Genomic DNA, 17,047 nt, shown 5'->3' on the forward strand with positions numbered 1-17,047 from the left:
TTGTTCTTACGCGTTTTTGAAAAGCAAATCGACAAAGAAAATGAGAAATTTTGCAAGTGTAAAAGAAGAATTCTGTTGGAATTATGTATCGTGGGAAATTTACCGAGAATACTAAGAAACCTTAGTTGACACTTGATGTCTGAGGCGGAGTCCATCTGATGTGACTATAAATATGAGCTTCTTTTCATCTTTTGTCCTTTTCTTTCTTTCTCACACAATACCCACCCTATACTCATGTTGTCCAATTTCCTACCTTCATTCAGGCGTAATGCCTTTATTCAAACCAAGAGATTATACTCTGAATTAAGCGTAATTGATTTCTTTTATTTTTATTTGTGTATTCTGACATTTTGTGTAGGCAAATAAACTCAAGGTTACAAAAGCAGATACCTTAAAGCCTTTGGTTGCCAATAAAGACCTCATCTTTGGAAGAACTTTTACTGATCATATGTAAGGTTAGATCATGTCAATGTTTATATGTACTAAACACATCCTGTAGGGTTACTGCTAAATGGAATGAGGAAAAAGGATGGGATGCTCCTGAACTTCGCCCCTTTGAAAACCTTAGTTTACCTCCCAGCACTGTCGTGTTCCACTATGCTACAGAGGTAAAGTCATGCGAACATCTGTCATGATATGATCTTTTAATCATTGTCTATCTAGTGCTTTGAAGGCATGAAGGCATACAAGGATAAGAGTGGAAAGATTCGTCTTTTCAGACCCGATATGAACATGGCTCGTATGAACCGTTCATGTGAACGTATCGCCCTTCCTGTAAGTAATCAAGCATAACAAGATGTACACGATACTAAGGACAGGAGTAGAAATTTGACGGTGAAGAATTGATCAAGCTCATTGGCGAATACTTAAAGACGGACGAACGATGGATTCCAACTGAACGTGGATATTCCCTTTATATTCGTCCCACCATGATCGGTACACAAGAGGCACTGGGTGTCAATCCTCCCACAGACGCCCTTTTGTTTGTCATTGGTTGTCCTGTGGGCCCTTACTACAAAACCGGTTTTAATGCTGTCCGTTTGTTCGCCACCACTGAATATGTTCGTGCCTGGCCACGCGGTACAGGTGACGCCAAGATCGGTGGAAACTACGCTCCTGGATTGATGCCTCAACGTTTGGCTGCCTCCAAGGGTTACCAACAAAACCTCTGGTTGTTTGGTCCTGATCATCAACTGACCGAAGTAGGCGCCATGAACCTGTTCATGATGATCAAAGATGAACAAGGCGAATTAGAACTCGTCACTCCTCCTTTAGATGGCTCTATCCTTCCTGGTGTCACTCGTGATTCAATCCTTCAATTGGCTAAAGATTGGAACGAGTTCAAGGTTTCTGAACGCAACATGACCATGCCTGAACTTCGTGATTTAGCCAAGGCCGGTCGTTTGGTCGAAATGTTTGGTGCTGGTACTGCTTGTGTTGTCAGTCCTATTAAAGAAATTGGATACATGGGTGAAGATATCAAGATCCCTCTGGATCCTAAAGATCCAAATGCTCAGGCTGGCCCTTATACAAAGAGATTCAATGATGCCATTTTTGAAATTCAATATGGTGAAGTCGAACACCCTTGGTCCGTTGTCATCAATTAATTTTTTGAATAAAACGCATCTGTGTTTCTCCTTTAGATATCCTCTTTGCCTCTGTGTAGCTCCTTTTTGTGCAAACAATATTTACTATAAATACACACGCCAAAAACATAAATATTCATACAAGCCATGGTTAGATTCGCATGGAAATTAGATTCAGAAGCATCTGAGCTTTGGAAGTCATTGACGAGATTTGAAGCAAGTTTAAATATCTTGCTACTTGGCTGTCTTATTCTAGAACCTATTCTTATCATTATCTTCGAATCCTTCACTGCTCACTACGATATGCTGCGTCTGTCCTACTGTACACTCGACTTGGTCGTACTGGGATTTGCACAGACAGATTTTATGTATCACGGCTTATTTATCGTAGCATCCGTATACCAGTTATTTTTGTATTTAGACGCTTTGCGGCAAAGAAACATTTGCCACCTACTTGCTTTAATTCTGTTTGGTAAAATACTTTTTTTTTTCACATAGGCAAGACTAATTCCTCCTTCCTTTTCAACAGGATTCTTCTTTGTCATCATGTCTATTGTCCATGTCTTGCAACACTTTTTGTTTGAAAAGGTGGGATGCTTTGAATCCTACGACCGTTCAGACCCAAACAGTACAAGTATAGCTAACCATTTACAGAACCGTGCCATCATTCAAGCTTCTAGTCCAGTCAAGCATAGCTCAGCAGCCTATATTGCAAGAATGAAACCTTTCCAATACGCTATACTCGCTCTCACTCCACTTATATTCTGTGTCATGTTTGTTGTTACAACTCAACTATACAAGCGCTTTCACTGGAAAAATTACCATGGTCATCACACTGACAGTGAACAGTTTCAACCGCTCTTGATCGCTTGGGGACTCTTGTGTGGTCTGCTCAAGGTTGACTTTTTCTTTTTGTTTGCATATGCTGTACAGTTGGCACCTGCAGGTATTCTTAGGTATGACGACATATGGAAGTTTGAATGCGTTGTGGTGCTCTTTGGTAGCATCCTTGCCTTTTTGGTTCTTGTTTTTTATGGCATTCGAAAAGAAAACATACATGTCATTATTACCTTTTTAGGTCTCAATGTTGCTATCATGGGCTACTTTGGATATCGAACGTACGTCTTTGCCATGCCAAGGTCTCTTCTTGCAATAGATCATTATGAGGTATGGACATAAGACTAGCTCTGTGATGATTACTTATATATTGTTTCACTAGATGACCAGATATAGTCTGTTATTTACAGTATTAGTTCTCTTGATACTTGGAGTACTGACTGTTAGCACCTTGATTATCTGTATTCGACACAGGTTTCGATACAAAGTAAACCTAAGTCGTGACTTTTCGTGCAGTTGCCCTACTTGTTACCTTAGTTCTCCTAAAGTCAACAATGTTGACAATAATTCTGAAACAAAAGTCAAGGACTCGATAAAGCACTAATAAAAGCAAAATGCAAAATAAGCTTGTCATTGATTATAATCTCTCAGAAAGATGAAACTCATTAAATATTGCCTTTTAAATAAATAAAGAAAAGATGGTTAATCAAGACCATTAGGTTATTGATAGTATATATTACATGCAAATAATTGCTGAATAAAGTGTATATTTACAAAACAAGTAGTATAAAAACTACTTGTTCTTCTCTGCAGCTTCTCTTACTGCCTTTGCCACTTTTAACCTTAAGTCCTCAATAATTTTTTTATGCCTTATATGGCGAGGATCTTCCTTGTATATTCTTCTTCTTAGATCTTCAATAATTCGTCGATGTCTTATGTGTCGAGTGTCTTCTTTTTCAACAACATCAAGAGGGCTTTTTATATTTTCAGTTGACTGCGGTAGCTCTTCTGGCTCATTGTTGGTATTCAAAAATTTAGCAGTCGTACTAAGCTTTGTGTATCTTGATGGGGCTGGTCGATTAGTTGCCCTTTTTACAGAAGGAGATTCTTCAAGAAATGGGTTCTTCTGTATAAACATGGGCACCCTTGTTTCCTTTTCTTTGCTTTGTGGCGGTGGGGAAGTTTGGTCTTTGATGAAGGACGGGGATACTTTTCTTGGTGAGTCTTTAATAACTGCTATTGTAGCCTTTTCAGGGGAGTTGAAGAAAAACCAATCAGGAATTATCTGACGAGGTGGCGTAAATGGCATATATGGAGGAAGTGGGGTATCATCTTTTTTATCCTGGTTGGAACTGATGCGGCTTGTGCTAGATATCGGTTCTTGTCTGGGAGATTGCTTCTGATCGGTTGTTGAACTTTCTTGTACTGATGCAACTGCAGTGTTGAGTTCAGTGTTGAAGGGATCATCCATCACTGTGGGTTTTTCTACGCGTCTGTATACGAACTCTGAATGCTTTGAATAGGGCTTTCTTGAAGTAGTTGTAGCAGACGCGGTAGCGGTGGGATTCATCTTGTTAGTGATTGGCTTTTTTGTAACAGCTGCCGTATTCCTATGATTAAGCTTTGCTTGATATTTCATGTCTGGCGGTTTGGCCATTTTACTTATAGAAGATATTGTATTTGATTGAGCCAGACGGCTGAAAACATCACTGGTTATTTTTTGCTTTCTGGATGCATCTGGTCTTGTGTCTTGTTGATCTTTATCATTTCCAAAAGGTCTCTTTTTACTGCTGAAAGCGGACAATGGGTCATGACTTATCCTTTGCTTTTTAGGCTCATTTTTCTTGCTGTTTGAGTTTGACGGGTCTAGCGATCTCTCTCTAGGTATAACAAACGCCCGACGGTTAGCATAAGCTTCAGGTGTAGGCGGATAGAAATGAGGTGGATAAGAAGGGCCGGAGACAGTCCTCTCAGCTACGTTTAAAGTAACTGTTAGATTATAATAACAATAGCGTTTTTTTAAATAGTATTTACAAAACCATGAGTCAGAGGGTAGCTCTTGTTTCGTCTCTCCTGTAAAATCCCAGAATTTGGGTGCATCAAACTCCCATATTGAATCGTCATCATCGCTAGCGAAAACCATTTTGAATAATAAATAAAGAAAAAGGGATAGAAAAAAAACAGAAAGGGCATTGATCGCAAATTAAAAGGAGAAAGCGTGATACAAAAAAGACGTCACTCACTTGCATGGTCAAATCATATCATAGGCTTAAAAGTGATGTGTGTAAGTGAACTTAGCTCTTACTGTATGTCTCTGATTTTATCTTGTTCGTCTTTCATGTTTATAAAATGTGCAAATATGACACTTACGTATATTTATATTTGTATGCGTGTTTGTGAGAGATATCTTGTGTTTGTAAACTGGATAAAGTCACAAGAGTTTATATCTTACAGACTTTTTCTTTGAAACTTTTTCACAACTAAATCGCTGACAGTAGCAACATGGTTGTAAATATCCAACAACAGAATCTTACAGATTTCATGGTGTTTTACAGAATTGTCTGGACGGAGGTGTTACGTAAAATATGCTGGCATTGAGAGAATGTTGAGCCTATGCCGGGCCTACGCTCTTATTTATACGATGATGATAATGATCACAGTACGGAACCTACTTCGTAGTATAGTAAGATACTCATTATAACCAAGACTACGCTAGTTATATACGCTAGTCAATTTTTCTTTGATAGACAAGCACATGAATGATACTGGAAAAAGTTTGCATGATTTTTAAGGTTCATCGTCGGATAGTCTATATGCTTTAACACTGCATACTTAACATTATTAAAGATTGCGACTTGAGAATGCTTGAGGCAAAGACTAAATGATGTATCTTTGGTAGATCAGAGAACCTTTCAAGCCAGATACTAGCCGCCCTTCCTTAGAAATGCGGTTGAATAACAACGACACTCATGCAGCCCAAAAATAACAGAGGGTATGGACGTCAACATAGATATACCAGGGATTGTGAAGCCATATATCTTTTTGGACGAAACAAGGGTCAGCTACGCCCAGACACCCAAAGCTCCAGTCAGCCTTCATAAGACAGCCATTAACGCCGACGTCTTCCTCCACAACACAACGGCACATTGCACCATACTAAGCGATGGCATCTTACCGAGAGATTATCTACAAATTCGAATTGCAAGCCTTGACCATAGAAATATCTTCTGATGAAATTCACGGAAGAGGAGCAAGTGGTTGTAGACGAAGTGATGAAGGAATTTCAAGATTCAGACATAATCGAGTACTTTCCCGCCCCATCGCAAGAGTTATTTGCCCAAATCCTTTATTGTGAAAGGGCCTGTATCCGACACAGGCTTTGGCATAAAGTAAGGCTAAGCTGTGACTTTTCGTATAGTTGTCTTATATTGAACTCGCTCTCGCAAACGAATAAAAAGCCAAGTATACAAACTGTTGGCCATATCAATCCTGGCCATCAGTTTTATTTGATGAGAGTTCATCGCCCAGTTCAATATATCAAACGAATTACCAAGTTAAGAGCAACCCATATCTCCAACGACATTTCTACCTTTGGCTCTACTGTTCTTACTGCCATTTATTCTGCGTAGCTATCAACAGAAATCTTCAAGTATGTCCATCACATACTCTTTTCACCTGTTACATCCAACAATGCTCAAAACTCTTCCTGGCTGCAATAATATTGGGGCAACGATGAAAAACAAGAAATCGTCCCTACCATATCTTTCATTTCAAGGGGTTCTCGTACTTTTCCTTATCTTGTGTTCTTTTATAAATTAAAAACATACACAAGGAAAAATAAGCGTAAGCAATAGATCAGTTTGTTTAAAAAATAATATTAACAATATAAATTATTACGCTTGAAGCAATCTTGGCTATTGGAATCATTCTTTTCTTTATTTGTTCGAACTGTACAACGTAAAATAAAACTACAGTGAAGGAAAAAACGAAACTACTAAATGTACTAATCAACTGACTCCATCTTCCTTAACTGATGGTTTACCACGGGCCTTGGCCCGTGGTAAGTCGCGACGATTGAATAGCTTTAATGCAATTATGTCTGTAGGATAAGTAATAGTAGAGTGCCTTTTACGAATGAAGTCGTCGCCATATCTAGTTAAAGATTTTAAGTACAAAGTATTGTCTATTTTCTAAAATAATAGTAATATCAAATATTAGCGGCTAACTTAAGAGCTGTTTAAATGAGATTACTGTGGTAAATTACGGTGAAGATCTTGTCAAAGCTTTCTCTTAAATTTAAATTAATTATTTCATTGGAATATAGTTATTTTGTGTCATCATCAAGCTATTGTGTCTACAGTTACAAACAGAACCTCCTGCGACCTCCAGTATCATTGCTAGCCCATCGTCTTATATGCCAGCATCTAGGCCGCCTAACTTTGTTTTGTATATATTGACGCGAGTAACTTCAGGCCTGCTGATATATTAAACGCCAAATTTAATGATCTACTGTGAATAATACTAAATGAAAGACTTACCACCCGACCTTTACAATATTTATGTACTGTAAAAATAAGCTATTTATAAAAGGGTGCGTGGCCTAAGTAGCATGCGTTCTTTCAAGCACCTTGGTAGATATTAGATTGACAGAGCTTTTTCTAGCATTGTTAAACTATTAATACGTAATTGTTTATTTGGCATTAATAAACTATATTGACAAAAACATACAACTTACAACTGAAATGCAATGTGGTGAACAGTGTCCCAGTCACTATGCTCATATGGATCGAAAGGGCTTGTTGTAAATTCAGTTGAGTTCACTAAATGCGATATGAACTGCACCAAGGACACCGGACAGCTTGAGAGACTTTGCAATAATGTTGTATGAGCAAAAGACAAGTTTGAGAGGGGGAAATTGATGAGTTTTCGATTATTTCATTGAAGCTGTTTTGCGGAACAATCATATAAATCAGCTTGGTCTTTTTCGTACTTCTCGTCTGACTTCATAATAAGTAATTTTACCTGTAAAACATAAGAATACAGTAAGATGGAATAAGTCTTTTTATGAACAAAGAAAAGAAAGAGACCCATGGGGGAAAAAGAAGTTGATCTTTATATGCAAAAAAAAATGCTGTCAACCAATTACACCTTACGCAATTAAATTCTGTTCTGTCATCCAGTATACATACTTTGGTAGGAGGCAATGCGTAAGGCCAGCGAATAGGTCCACATCGTGGAGTCCCCACAACCGACTTATCTTGTGCTTAAAAGCGGACGACTGAATCGGCCATTGATGTTTGTTGTGAAGACGTCGCGATTCGTAGTCTGCGATGGTGTTCTCTATTCCTGGTACATTATTGGCGTAAATGGTTAGCCAACAGCCAAGACATTCTTTCCAGAGGGAAGTAGTTAGAAGCATGAGATTGAGAGGCTCTGTGTCACCCTGTTTATTGATGTACGATAGGGTGGTAGCATTGTCAGTACATAATAGACTGTCGTATTCCGCATATGAGGGAAATGTTGAAGGAAGAGTTGCACTACCTTCAACTCTCTCCAGTTGATGGATTACTGGAATTCGGCTGTAGTCCAATAATATGAACTCTTTCATTGTTGAGATGACCACTCCATCCGGAATTGCTCGTATCGACGTAAAAGAGTTACAAAAGGAATCGAAGGTAAAACAGAGCGATTATTCTATTGGTATAGGTATGCCATCCACCAGCGAAGTTCGTTTAAGTATTCTTATAGCAGAGAATGTCGTATCTGTTGTATTTTAGCACTGATATTGGTTTATAGAGTATTCAAAGAGCTTATCGTAACTTGTACAGTACCTGTTCAAATGGCCAACACTACATGAGTTCATCATAATTACATGTGTCCTTGCATCTTTGTTGATAGCACATGACAACATAAAACTAAAGTAAATAAAGAATAACAACCCTTTGCTTGCTAACATATAGATCAATCAGATGCCAATTAATCTAATATTTATTTGCCATTTGCTTGAGAAACCCTTTCAAATCTTCAACGCTAGTCGATAAACGTGCGATCAGTGTTGCTGCTTTTTTGGTGGAACTTAAGAGCTCCAAATAAAGATACTTTATTCCTTTCGAAAATTATACACATATTTTATTCAAAAAATCAATACTGACTTCCATACACAATGCTACATGTCAACTTATTTTTCTTTTCCATCTTTTCCATCTTTTGTCCTTCAACACGTCTACATATTACCAAAGACCAAATTTTTTGGTACCTCAGGTACACGATGTCTTTTGTTTTGTTTGAGTGGGATCCAAGTTCCTCTCAACCAGGAAGTGTTATTGTCTCTGTGCTCATTGTCTTTCAGACTTATAGGTGCCAAATCAACTGTTGCCCTCTTTATAGATGCTAAAAATCTAATTATCTATCGTAATTTTTTTCTAATACGTACTTTAAAAGTAAACAACAGCTCAATGACATCACGAAAGACTTTTATAGACGAAGCTCTACTAGGAATATACGCTGAAGCTTTTTTGACACTAATGTACAACACACTTGCAACTAGTCTTAAAGAGTAAAGCCTGGATTTATTTCCTATCAGGTTTTTATAATTTAAATGTGTTATTTCTTTTAATTAAAAAGGATTTACCAATAAGCTGTAAAGCCGGAATGGCAATATCACCTGCGTTTGCGGTTTTTTCTACGACCAAGTGGTCTAAAACACATTTAGACTCGATGAAGAGCTTGATCCTGTCAGTGGTGATCTTTAAATCGGATGCATTCATTCTCCAGAATTCCACATTGGCCTTGTCAGCCTCCTCCTTTCGTCTTGATAAGGTATTGAATTTTAAACAACTAGAAACAGAGACTTTTGTGCTTTTTATAGACAGCTTTTTATTTCTATTAGTAAATTGTCTTTGATAGTTATAGGATAATACATACTTAAAGTTTGATAAATTAATGAATATTTTTTTTTATTAGTTAACAACAGTAAAACTGATGGAGAGAAAAGGGATGGAAAAGCTCATATTCTCCTTAAGTAGTCTTTTGCTACTGTCATTTGGAAGCACCAAAATTTACTCGTACTACGTTTTTCTAATTTTTTGCATTTCCAAACCAGTATAAAACTTGGACGGTGCATGAATAAAGGGCCCGACGAAGGCGGAAAACATAAAAGGTAAGTTATGATCTGGCAGAGAAGCCAGCGCTATACTTTTGACATGAAAACTAATCCAACTGGTGCCTAAGAGGGAACTGGGTGGAGAAGTAAATGGTCAACCACCGATACTGAAGGGCAAGTTGTTGAACCGCAGTGTCTGAAGCACTGATTATTATAAGCTAGATATAATAAATAATAAGTTATACAGTATATCTTGAGCAGTATCACTCATGTAGGCAAGATTTAATTTAGATCTGATGAAGACTTGCATCATAAATAATAAATACTGTCTTACAAATGATGAATAAACTTTATAGTCTTTGCATTAAAACATTTATGATCCAATGTTGACAGTAAAGCTGCATCGAGACATGCAGAGGACCAACTAATACAATAAGGTATGACGAAGCTTTACAATGACATAACAATAGAACTGGAATAGAAATTTTACTGCTTACTGCATTAAAAGTTTAAATAAGGTTCCTTGGAATAAATCCTCTCTTTTTTGTGCCTAGGCTTCAGGTCTCAGATCAACAATTGGTAAGGTACAAATCTAATTGTCATTTAACCAAAGAACTCTAAGAAGTCATTTATGATCAAAGAATGATATTTTATAATATAAATATACACGGACAAACGATAGCCAATCTAGCATGAATAGAATCGTTCCCAAATTAAACAAATAGCTAAAAATTAAACCAATTAACAAGAAAACCTAGTGGCTTTCTCACCAACTCTTAAAGACTGAAAAAGTATAAATAGATCCCCTTATCCCTTGCCATTAACCGTTGCCTTATTTTTCAAGAAATAAAAAGTATTTCAACGTACTTTCTCTGGCTACTTTTTTCTCTTTTTATATAAAATTATAATACCGGATTATAACACCGATATGCCCATCATGCAAGGAAAGTTGTAGAATATCAAAGGACACCGGAGGAAAAATATTGGCCATTAAAATTTCTGGGAAAATCTGCCACAAAGTAGAGATGGTGTTTTGATTAATCCAAGTTATTCGAAGTACATACCAAAGGGAGGAAATAATCAATATGCTAAGTTAGTGGCTCGCCCTCGAATTAATAACTGCCTTTGTCGATAAATGCTGAATGCATGAGTGATCTTGCTTATCAGTTCATTTCAGAAAAAGGCCATTTGGGCGCTGGAAAGAATTAGCGGGTAGCATAAGTAGGTAAGTGGTTCAGGCGAACGGCGATCGTGCCAACGAGTAATACCATAAGAGTATAAAGCAGAAGTCCTAGTAGAAGGAGGTAGACCGGAGGCAGAAAAAGCAATAGTACTGTCAAAGTTTATTTTTGCATTGGAGGCGTTGTTGTACACCGTTATCAACCGCTTCATTTCGTGTAGGCCTTGTAAGTCGTTCAGAAAGATAATTAAATCGTCGGCATAAGCAAGCACTTTAGTGGAAAGTGTGTTGGAAATCGTGTGTAATGTCATCAATAGCGGGATTGGCCTTAGATGAAGATGAGAACCCACGTATGCGCGTTGACAGATTAATTCCTTTAACCAACAGTTCTGTTTTGCCAGATACGAAGGTAAGCGACAAAAACTAGTAATAATAAGAAGAGTAGAAAAAGGACAATAAGTCAGTGAGACTGGAATATATGATATCTTTATTTATGATGAATAAAACAATAGTACTTATACTTCTTAACGTATATGAGCAATAATGGCAATTGACCTAATTGTATATCTATTTATAATCATCCAAGAAACAGGAGAAGATTTTCTAGACTAAGGTGAGCCTGAACTGACAGAGATTATCGAATGAGGAAGTCTTAATCTGTACTACTAGAGCACTGACACTAAACTGAAGTATTGTAACGGCACTTCAGGAACTATATAGAAGAAATCTCACATATGATAGGCTATAGTCGAAGAGCGATAGCTCTGAATATTTATTGATAATGTTGTGATGGTACAATATTGCCTTTCCGAACCGATCTCTGCAGCTCCAGGATATTGTGCATAGACCGGCAACAGCATCTACAGCTCTTTCCCATGACTCGCGGATTGACCGCATGACGTTAGTAGCCTACACTATACTATGCGTCTAAAGGATTCATTAGAAAGTCGCTTTCCAAGAACACCGTTTCTTCTATGGCTAGGTCATCGTTCGCGGAAGATTGCTGTTACGATACCTTCATCGTGAGAATATGCTATCGAAATAAATTATGTATTTATTTTTTACACGCTTTCTTATGCATTTATGTCCCCCTTTTTTATTCTTAAAACATTATCCTTTAATTGTTTGACATTCCTAATACAATCTCAGTTGGCTCCACTCCGACTCCTAATGTGTTAGATGCTCTCAGAGCCACGCTTTATTTGCATATAAATAATTAATAAAGTTTTGCCTTCCCTATTTTTCCTTATACCTTTCAAGATAGCAATCTGAATATTCAATTTTTTTGGAAGGAATAGACTTAATGGCAGTTTTAAAAATACCATCAATATGATGATGCCAGTTCCTGGCATCTATCACATTATTCGTCTTCTTTTCGCCAGCATTTTGATATAATTCTATTTTAGACCAAAATTTTCCATTTCTATGTAGCCTTTTATAGAAAACAATTTCTATATCTCATTCTCATGAATGACATATATATAATTGTTTTGGGAATTATTTGCATCTAATTTTAAACCTCAGGCTGTTTGCTGTACCTTTGTCCAAGGAATGTAAATATTCCAATTAGTCATCTCAAAAAGAACTTTCAATGTTTGCTTTTCTTTCGACTAAAAATCTGTAACATGTATGCATATTTTTTTTTTCTGTGAGCTATCTTTTCTGGTAGTAACTGCAACCAGTGACTCTCAGGGTGGTCAGTAGCGTGTTGGATATTCTGGATATTTTTATCCTCACGCATACGGAAGATAGCTTTCAATACTAGATATGGGCGTATTTTGTGATGGTTCTTTAAAACTTTACTGTGCAGTTCAGTAGATTAAAGCGGTATAGCTCTGAATGCCGGCCTACATATGTAAGTTTCGCAGACTGTACGGCTGCCATCATATAAATACGAGTAAAGTACGTTATCCGATAAATCAAAGGTAAATGCTCGAAACCGCTTCCTTCTTTTATTTTCATAACGCTAGCTACTTTTTTTTATCTTGTTTTTCAGGTTAAAAGGCCTAGAAACAGAAGCCTGCTGTACGATAATGGATTTTGTCTTTTAAGTTCGTATTTTCAGCGTGTATTACTCTTTGAAAATAATTTTGGCTTTTTACTTTTGTAAAATACACGTTTTAATTTACTGTTCTTTTTTTTACTACTTTTGAAATAGAAATTGCTATGGCATTATTAAATACTACTATTGATTAGTTAGTGAAAAGAAGATCTCTAAATGATATATGCTCTTTGAGTCACGTTTTATTTTCTTGTAAGTAATAATAAACCTTTTCTTTGTCACGCCACTGTAGGAAATTTACAGGAGGGCCTCAATGTGATCGTTCTGTCTCCTGGAGCTGATTTCACTCCTTCTTCAGCTCTTCTGGAACATTGTCCCTTCATTGAGGAAGGCTTCTTTTGTCGTCCTCTTCCAGATACTGAACGCCGACGTTTCCTATTTGAATGCCCTAAGAACACCATTCGCTCGTATGATCCTTCTGAACTCAATAAAGTTAACCTGTCGAGTCCCGCTGGCTACTTCGACACTCAATGCACGGTGTCTAGTTTCTTCTATCTGGTCTTACTTGTCCTTTTGACTGATTTGCCTATCAACTGGTTCACAGTCATTGGGATCTTGACACTACTCGTCAGTGATCTCTGGAATTCGTCAAGGCTATTCAAAAGATTTTATCCGAACTGGCGTTGCACGACACCAAGGAATGTACTCCCAACATGCTCAGGAAAATTTCTGCTTCTTGTGGCCCGCCTTCCGATGAACCTCAGAGCTACCTCTTGGATCCCAAAGACACGATGGACCACACCATATTGACTCAGGTAGTGCATGCCTCTACATATAGGCGCTCCAGGTCCTGACCTAATCATGTCATTTCGCCCTAGTTATCTTCAACAGCTGTATCTAATATAAGGATATATCAATTGCATTATTAAATACTATTTCTTTTTCAACTCTTACCTTCAGTTATCAGTGTCTGTATCGTTTGTAGATCAGTCTCAAGCAGCAAAGTCAACTGAATAATACACATACAATGTAAAAAAAAAAAAAAAAAAAAAAAAAAAGGACAAGCGTTGTTTACTGATTCAAAGCTGTGATTTATTTATGTCAAATCATATCTTTAATAGTCGTTGCTCAGGACATCTTCAAGCTTGAGAACCTTTGCATAGTAAAACTGGATACCAGCAAGGAACGCCTTCTTGATATCTTTGGCCTTAATAACTTCACCATGGAGCGCTTGATCAAACGTGTTTACAGCTTCATCTACAACGATACAGTCAAATCCAGCATCCTTGCCTGCATAAACCGTAGCATTCACGCAGTTATGGATCATCATGCCAACGACTATGATTCTATCAATGCCTTTGCTGCGAAGGTGCTCCTCAAGGTCAGTCTCGTGGAACCCATTAGAGTAGTTCTTGACAATGTACTTCTCAGTTGGAAGAGGCTTGACCAGATCATGAACTTGAACGCCCCATGTGCCTTCTTGAAAGAAAGGGAATTTCTCGGTAGGGTTTGGAACAACATGGGTAACATGGACAACTTCCTTCTTCTCTTCTCTAAACTTTTGGATCAGTTTGGCAATAGCTTCAGCAGTTTCGACTGGACTGTCAGTAGGGAATTTTCCATTAGGGAAGTAGTCGTTTTGGACATCAACAATAACAAGGGCTTCCTTCATTCTTGTGTATATATGCTTGCTTTTTAGTAGAGTAGAGAGTAAAAAAAAAAAAAAAAAAAAAAATGAGATGCTTTCCAGATCAGTTACCAAAATCCAGCCTATTTATATGTTTTTTTCATGCTGCTTGCGATTTGTGCTCCGAATGGATTCAGCTCATACGCTTGGCTTTAGAAAATATACTGTTGAATCGACTATGAAGAGACTTACCCTAGCACGCGCTCTTTCTCAAGTGAGGCATAGCCAATGCTACCTTTTTCGTGAATCTATTGTGAACATAAGCTTTTTTTGATCGTGTACTAAAGCTAGTAAAGATTGACGATTGATCTCTATGGGATATCTTTGATTAATAATACGTCCTCCCCAACGCTTCCTTAGAAATAGCATAGGCTTTGGTTTAGCCGCTACAATGGCCTCCCCTATTTAATTTATCCGACTACCAATGGTAGGCTGAGTTACTAATTTACAATAGGCTGATCAGCCAAAGCTCAACTGAACTGGTATTCGTACTATACAAAAACTTAGTGAAAATCTAACTTTTTTTTGGATCAAGTACATTTATTTCTATAAGTAATGTCGCATAACTCAAAAATGCGTAACACTTTATATCACTTTTGACACTTTTGATACTTTTGATGCTTTTTACCTTAATTGGAAAGTACATCCATACTATGCCAACGTTGAAGCAACCACAAGCAGAATTTTCTGCTGCCAAGGCTGCAATAGTTAGACTCCAGCAACAAAACGCCTCTCTTCGTGAGCGTCTAGCTCAGGTTTTCTCTGCTACTATACTGCCCGCCGCCAATCCCTCCGCTGTCACCCGTCCTCCTGAATCACCATGGCAACATCAACCCTCTCGAAAACGACCTTCCACTCCAGATACTGGGCTCCCTCCGTCAACTAAGGTTGCCACGAAACTTCTTGCAAAGCTAAGCTGCTGCTGCTCATACATTTAGCCCCCTTTCTTCAAATCAAAATTTTAGATACCTTTATTTGCATGTCCAGCGCCGTATTCCTATCAGACAACTACGTGGCCGATTACGACGTCTGTAGCCATATTCTCGATATACGTTATCCGGACCGCCAACTTGTTGCCTTACTTACCTACAATGACTATGAGTCTGAGCTCCGTTCACAGCTAAATAAGTTTGCAACTACCGTTCTCGATGAGTGATCCTCATGGTTCCGCAAATTTGCGTGATATCAGCGTACTCTAAGTGGAGCAACCAAAGCAAGGTTAACTATGCCTTTGGCACCTTCGTAGATAGTCTGATTCGTGCTCTTCGTCGTGTAAGGGCTCCTGTTCAACGTGCTATCGCACGCTTCTTTATTAAGGAAGGCTATTTTGGCACAGAAGCGTTTTCCGAAATTTCCATTACAATTGATTGTATCCTGCACCCTCTTGCCAGTATATTTTTTATTCTTGATTCCAAAAAGGGACTTTTAGTCTTCATTACTGTCCTTTTGGTCGCGCCCAGCAGTATTTATATTTGTACTCAGTAGGACGTTATACTCAATAAAATCCGCTATTTTCACCAAAAATTTATATTACAACATCTTGGAAAGACATTACTTTCTGGAATAGTATAAAATTATTAAGCATCTTCTTTACCTGTAATGATCTTTATCCCAAAAGGGAAACCGTGTTCATTATGACGACTTTAAACAACCCTTAATATATTCTATGCTTGGAAGGTTGACCTCTCCCATTCCAAACATGTTCTTATAAGCGTTGATATCTCATTGCCATAGTGTCTTGCAGGCGTTACAAACTAGGACACTATAGCCTTTCAATTCGGGCATCGTTTAAGGGAATCGTTATTACAAGCACTGTAAACTTTTGAAGTCTGTATTCATCAATTGCAATTGCGGTGAGATCTCTAGCTAACTTTCTTGACGGTACAGTTGATCAAGACACATATATAAACATTTTAATTCAAAATTTTCATATCTGATTCATGCAGCTTTGCCAGCAAGTAAACAGGGACTTTATATTCCAAGAGGATGGAGCTAGCTGCCATAACTTGCGGCTATGCTCAATGATGGAAGGAAACCCACCAGATCAGGGACTTTAATTTGAACACGATAATGTATGTTTGGGCCGCTTTGAGTAATCTTATTAAGGAAAGGAAAAATAAGATAAGAAATACTGAAGAGCTGGGTGTCGTGTTGAGAGAAGAGTGAGAGAAAATAAGCCTTGGTTTAGCAGCATGTTTGGTCGGAAGCATGAAGGCTCGATGTGAGGTAGTAATTGCCGCAAAAGGAGGGTCGACGAAGTATTGATTTTTCCTTTTATTTTATACTCTTTAAATAAACATGTCAAAGTTTATTCTTTATAAATATGGAACCTTCAAACACTGAACAGGAAGAGCAATGGCTTTCCAAACATTTGATGTGTAACTCGCGGAAGATTAATTTACATTTTAGTACGAAACCGAATTATGTATGGTTGAAAATAAAGGAGTTGCTCGTATATTTCTGTCGTTGCTCTTGCCTGTATTCTAGTATTTTCTGAGTATTTATAGATAGAGATGATGACTTGGTAAGTGACTGTCTCCCACTTCTCAAGTCCAGGAACAAGTTCTTTGTTGATTTTGATGTTGCTTGTTCCGGTTGTCATTCCTGTACTTGGTGGCCTGTTTTTTAAACCTTGTAAACTCTTCTTTGAGTT

At 37.8% G+C, this 17,047-nt stretch overlaps 8 protein-coding genes across 8 annotated transcripts; 5 read left to right on the forward strand and 3 right to left on the reverse strand.

The window, feature by feature from the left end:
- Window positions 1-358: 358 nt before the first annotated feature.
- RHIMIDRAFT_207745 (branched-chain amino acid aminotransferase II) lies at window positions 359-1,607 on the forward strand (the record flags this gene model as incomplete). The annotated part of the gene is made up of 4 exons (XM_023607004.1): window positions 359-450; window positions 500-608; window positions 664-774; window positions 825-1,607. Coding segments are annotated over 4 exons (1,095 nt in total), but the record flags the coding sequence as incomplete, so codon positions are not given.
- Window positions 1,608-1,736: 129 nt separating this feature from the next.
- RHIMIDRAFT_71889 (uncharacterized protein) lies at window positions 1,737-2,991 on the forward strand. Its single transcript, XM_023615606.1, has 3 exons — window positions 1,737-2,058; window positions 2,116-2,174; window positions 2,241-2,991. Exons 1-3 carry the CDS (start codon window positions 1,890-1,892, stop codon window positions 2,763-2,765), a joined length of 753 nt encoding a protein of 250 aa, XP_023462374.1. The 5' UTR covers window positions 1,737-1,889; the 3' UTR covers window positions 2,766-2,991.
- A 225-nt stretch (window positions 2,992-3,216) lies between these two features.
- Window positions 3,217-4,566, reverse strand: RHIMIDRAFT_247594 (uncharacterized protein; the record flags this gene model as incomplete). Its single annotated transcript, XM_023610423.1, has 1 exon — window positions 3,217-4,566. The coding sequence occupies one exon, from the start codon at window positions 4,564-4,566 to the stop codon at window positions 3,217-3,219; it is 1,350 nt and encodes a 449-aa protein (XP_023462375.1).
- An 851-nt stretch (window positions 4,567-5,417) lies between these two features.
- RHIMIDRAFT_294985 (uncharacterized protein) lies at window positions 5,418-6,072 on the forward strand. The gene is made up of 2 exons (XM_023614140.1): window positions 5,418-5,812; window positions 5,882-6,072. Exons 1-2 carry the CDS (start codon window positions 5,654-5,656, stop codon window positions 6,050-6,052), a joined length of 330 nt encoding a protein of 109 aa, XP_023462376.1. The 5' UTR covers window positions 5,418-5,653; the 3' UTR covers window positions 6,053-6,072.
- A 4,626-nt stretch (window positions 6,073-10,698) lies between these two features.
- On the reverse strand, window positions 10,699-11,016 carry RHIMIDRAFT_301542 (uncharacterized protein; the record flags this gene model as incomplete). Its single annotated transcript, XM_023614370.1, has 1 exon — window positions 10,699-11,016. The coding sequence occupies one exon, from the start codon at window positions 11,014-11,016 to the stop codon at window positions 10,699-10,701; it is 318 nt and encodes a 105-aa protein (XP_023462377.1).
- On the forward strand, window positions 11,010-13,522 carry RHIMIDRAFT_294986 (uncharacterized protein; the record flags this gene model as incomplete). Its single annotated transcript, XM_023614141.1, has 2 exons — window positions 11,010-11,114; window positions 13,011-13,522. The coding sequence occupies 2 exons, from the start codon at window positions 11,010-11,012 to the stop codon at window positions 13,515-13,517; spliced, it is 612 nt and encodes a 203-aa protein (XP_023462378.1). The 3' UTR covers window positions 13,518-13,522.
- A 262-nt stretch (window positions 13,523-13,784) lies between these two features.
- On the reverse strand, window positions 13,785-14,426 carry RHIMIDRAFT_315961 (isochorismatase hydrolase). The gene has a single exon (XM_023615033.1). It carries the CDS (start codon window positions 14,377-14,379, stop codon window positions 13,822-13,824), a length of 558 nt encoding a protein of 185 aa, XP_023462379.1. The 5' UTR covers window positions 14,380-14,426; the 3' UTR covers window positions 13,785-13,821.
- Window positions 14,427-15,555: 1,129 nt separating this feature from the next.
- On the forward strand, window positions 15,556-15,879 carry RHIMIDRAFT_241434 (uncharacterized protein; the record flags this gene model as incomplete). The annotated part of the gene is made up of 1 exon (XM_023609583.1): window positions 15,556-15,879. The coding sequence occupies one exon, from the start codon at window positions 15,556-15,558 to the stop codon at window positions 15,877-15,879; it is 324 nt and encodes a 107-aa protein (XP_023462380.1).
- Window positions 15,880-17,047: the final 1,168 nt, after the last annotated feature.

This window comes from Rhizopus microsporus, assembly GCF_002708625.1.
Source record: "Rhizopus microsporus ATCC 52813 unplaced genomic scaffold scaffold_22, whole genome shotgun sequence".
NCBI lineage: Eukaryota > Fungi > Mucoromycota > Mucoromycetes > Mucorales > Rhizopodaceae > Rhizopus > Rhizopus microsporus.

Bases quoted from the DNA above. Each gene is read 5' to 3' on its own strand.
- RHIMIDRAFT_71889 (XM_023615606.1), top strand. From the start codon at position 1,890: ATGCTGCGTCTGTCCTACTGTACACTCGACTTGGTCGTACTGGGATTT. The intron at 2,059-2,115 runs GTAAAATACTTT...CCTTTTCAACAG, and splicing joins ACTTGCTTTAATTCTGTTTG to GATTCTTCTTTGTCATCATG. The intron at 2,175-2,240 runs GTGGGATGCTTT...AACCATTTACAG, and splicing joins AACACTTTTTGTTTGAAAAG to AACCGTGCCATCATTCAAGC.
- RHIMIDRAFT_294985 (XM_023614140.1), top strand. From the start codon at position 5,654: ATGAAATTCACGGAAGAGGAGCAAGTGGTTGTAGACGAAGTGATGAAG. The intron at 5,813-5,881 runs GTAAGGCTAAGC...ACGAATAAAAAG, and splicing joins GACACAGGCTTTGGCATAAA to CCAAGTATACAAACTGTTGG.
- RHIMIDRAFT_315961 (XM_023615033.1), bottom strand. From the start codon at position 14,379: ATGAAGGAAGCCCTTGTTATTGTTGATGTCCAAAACGACTACTTCCCT.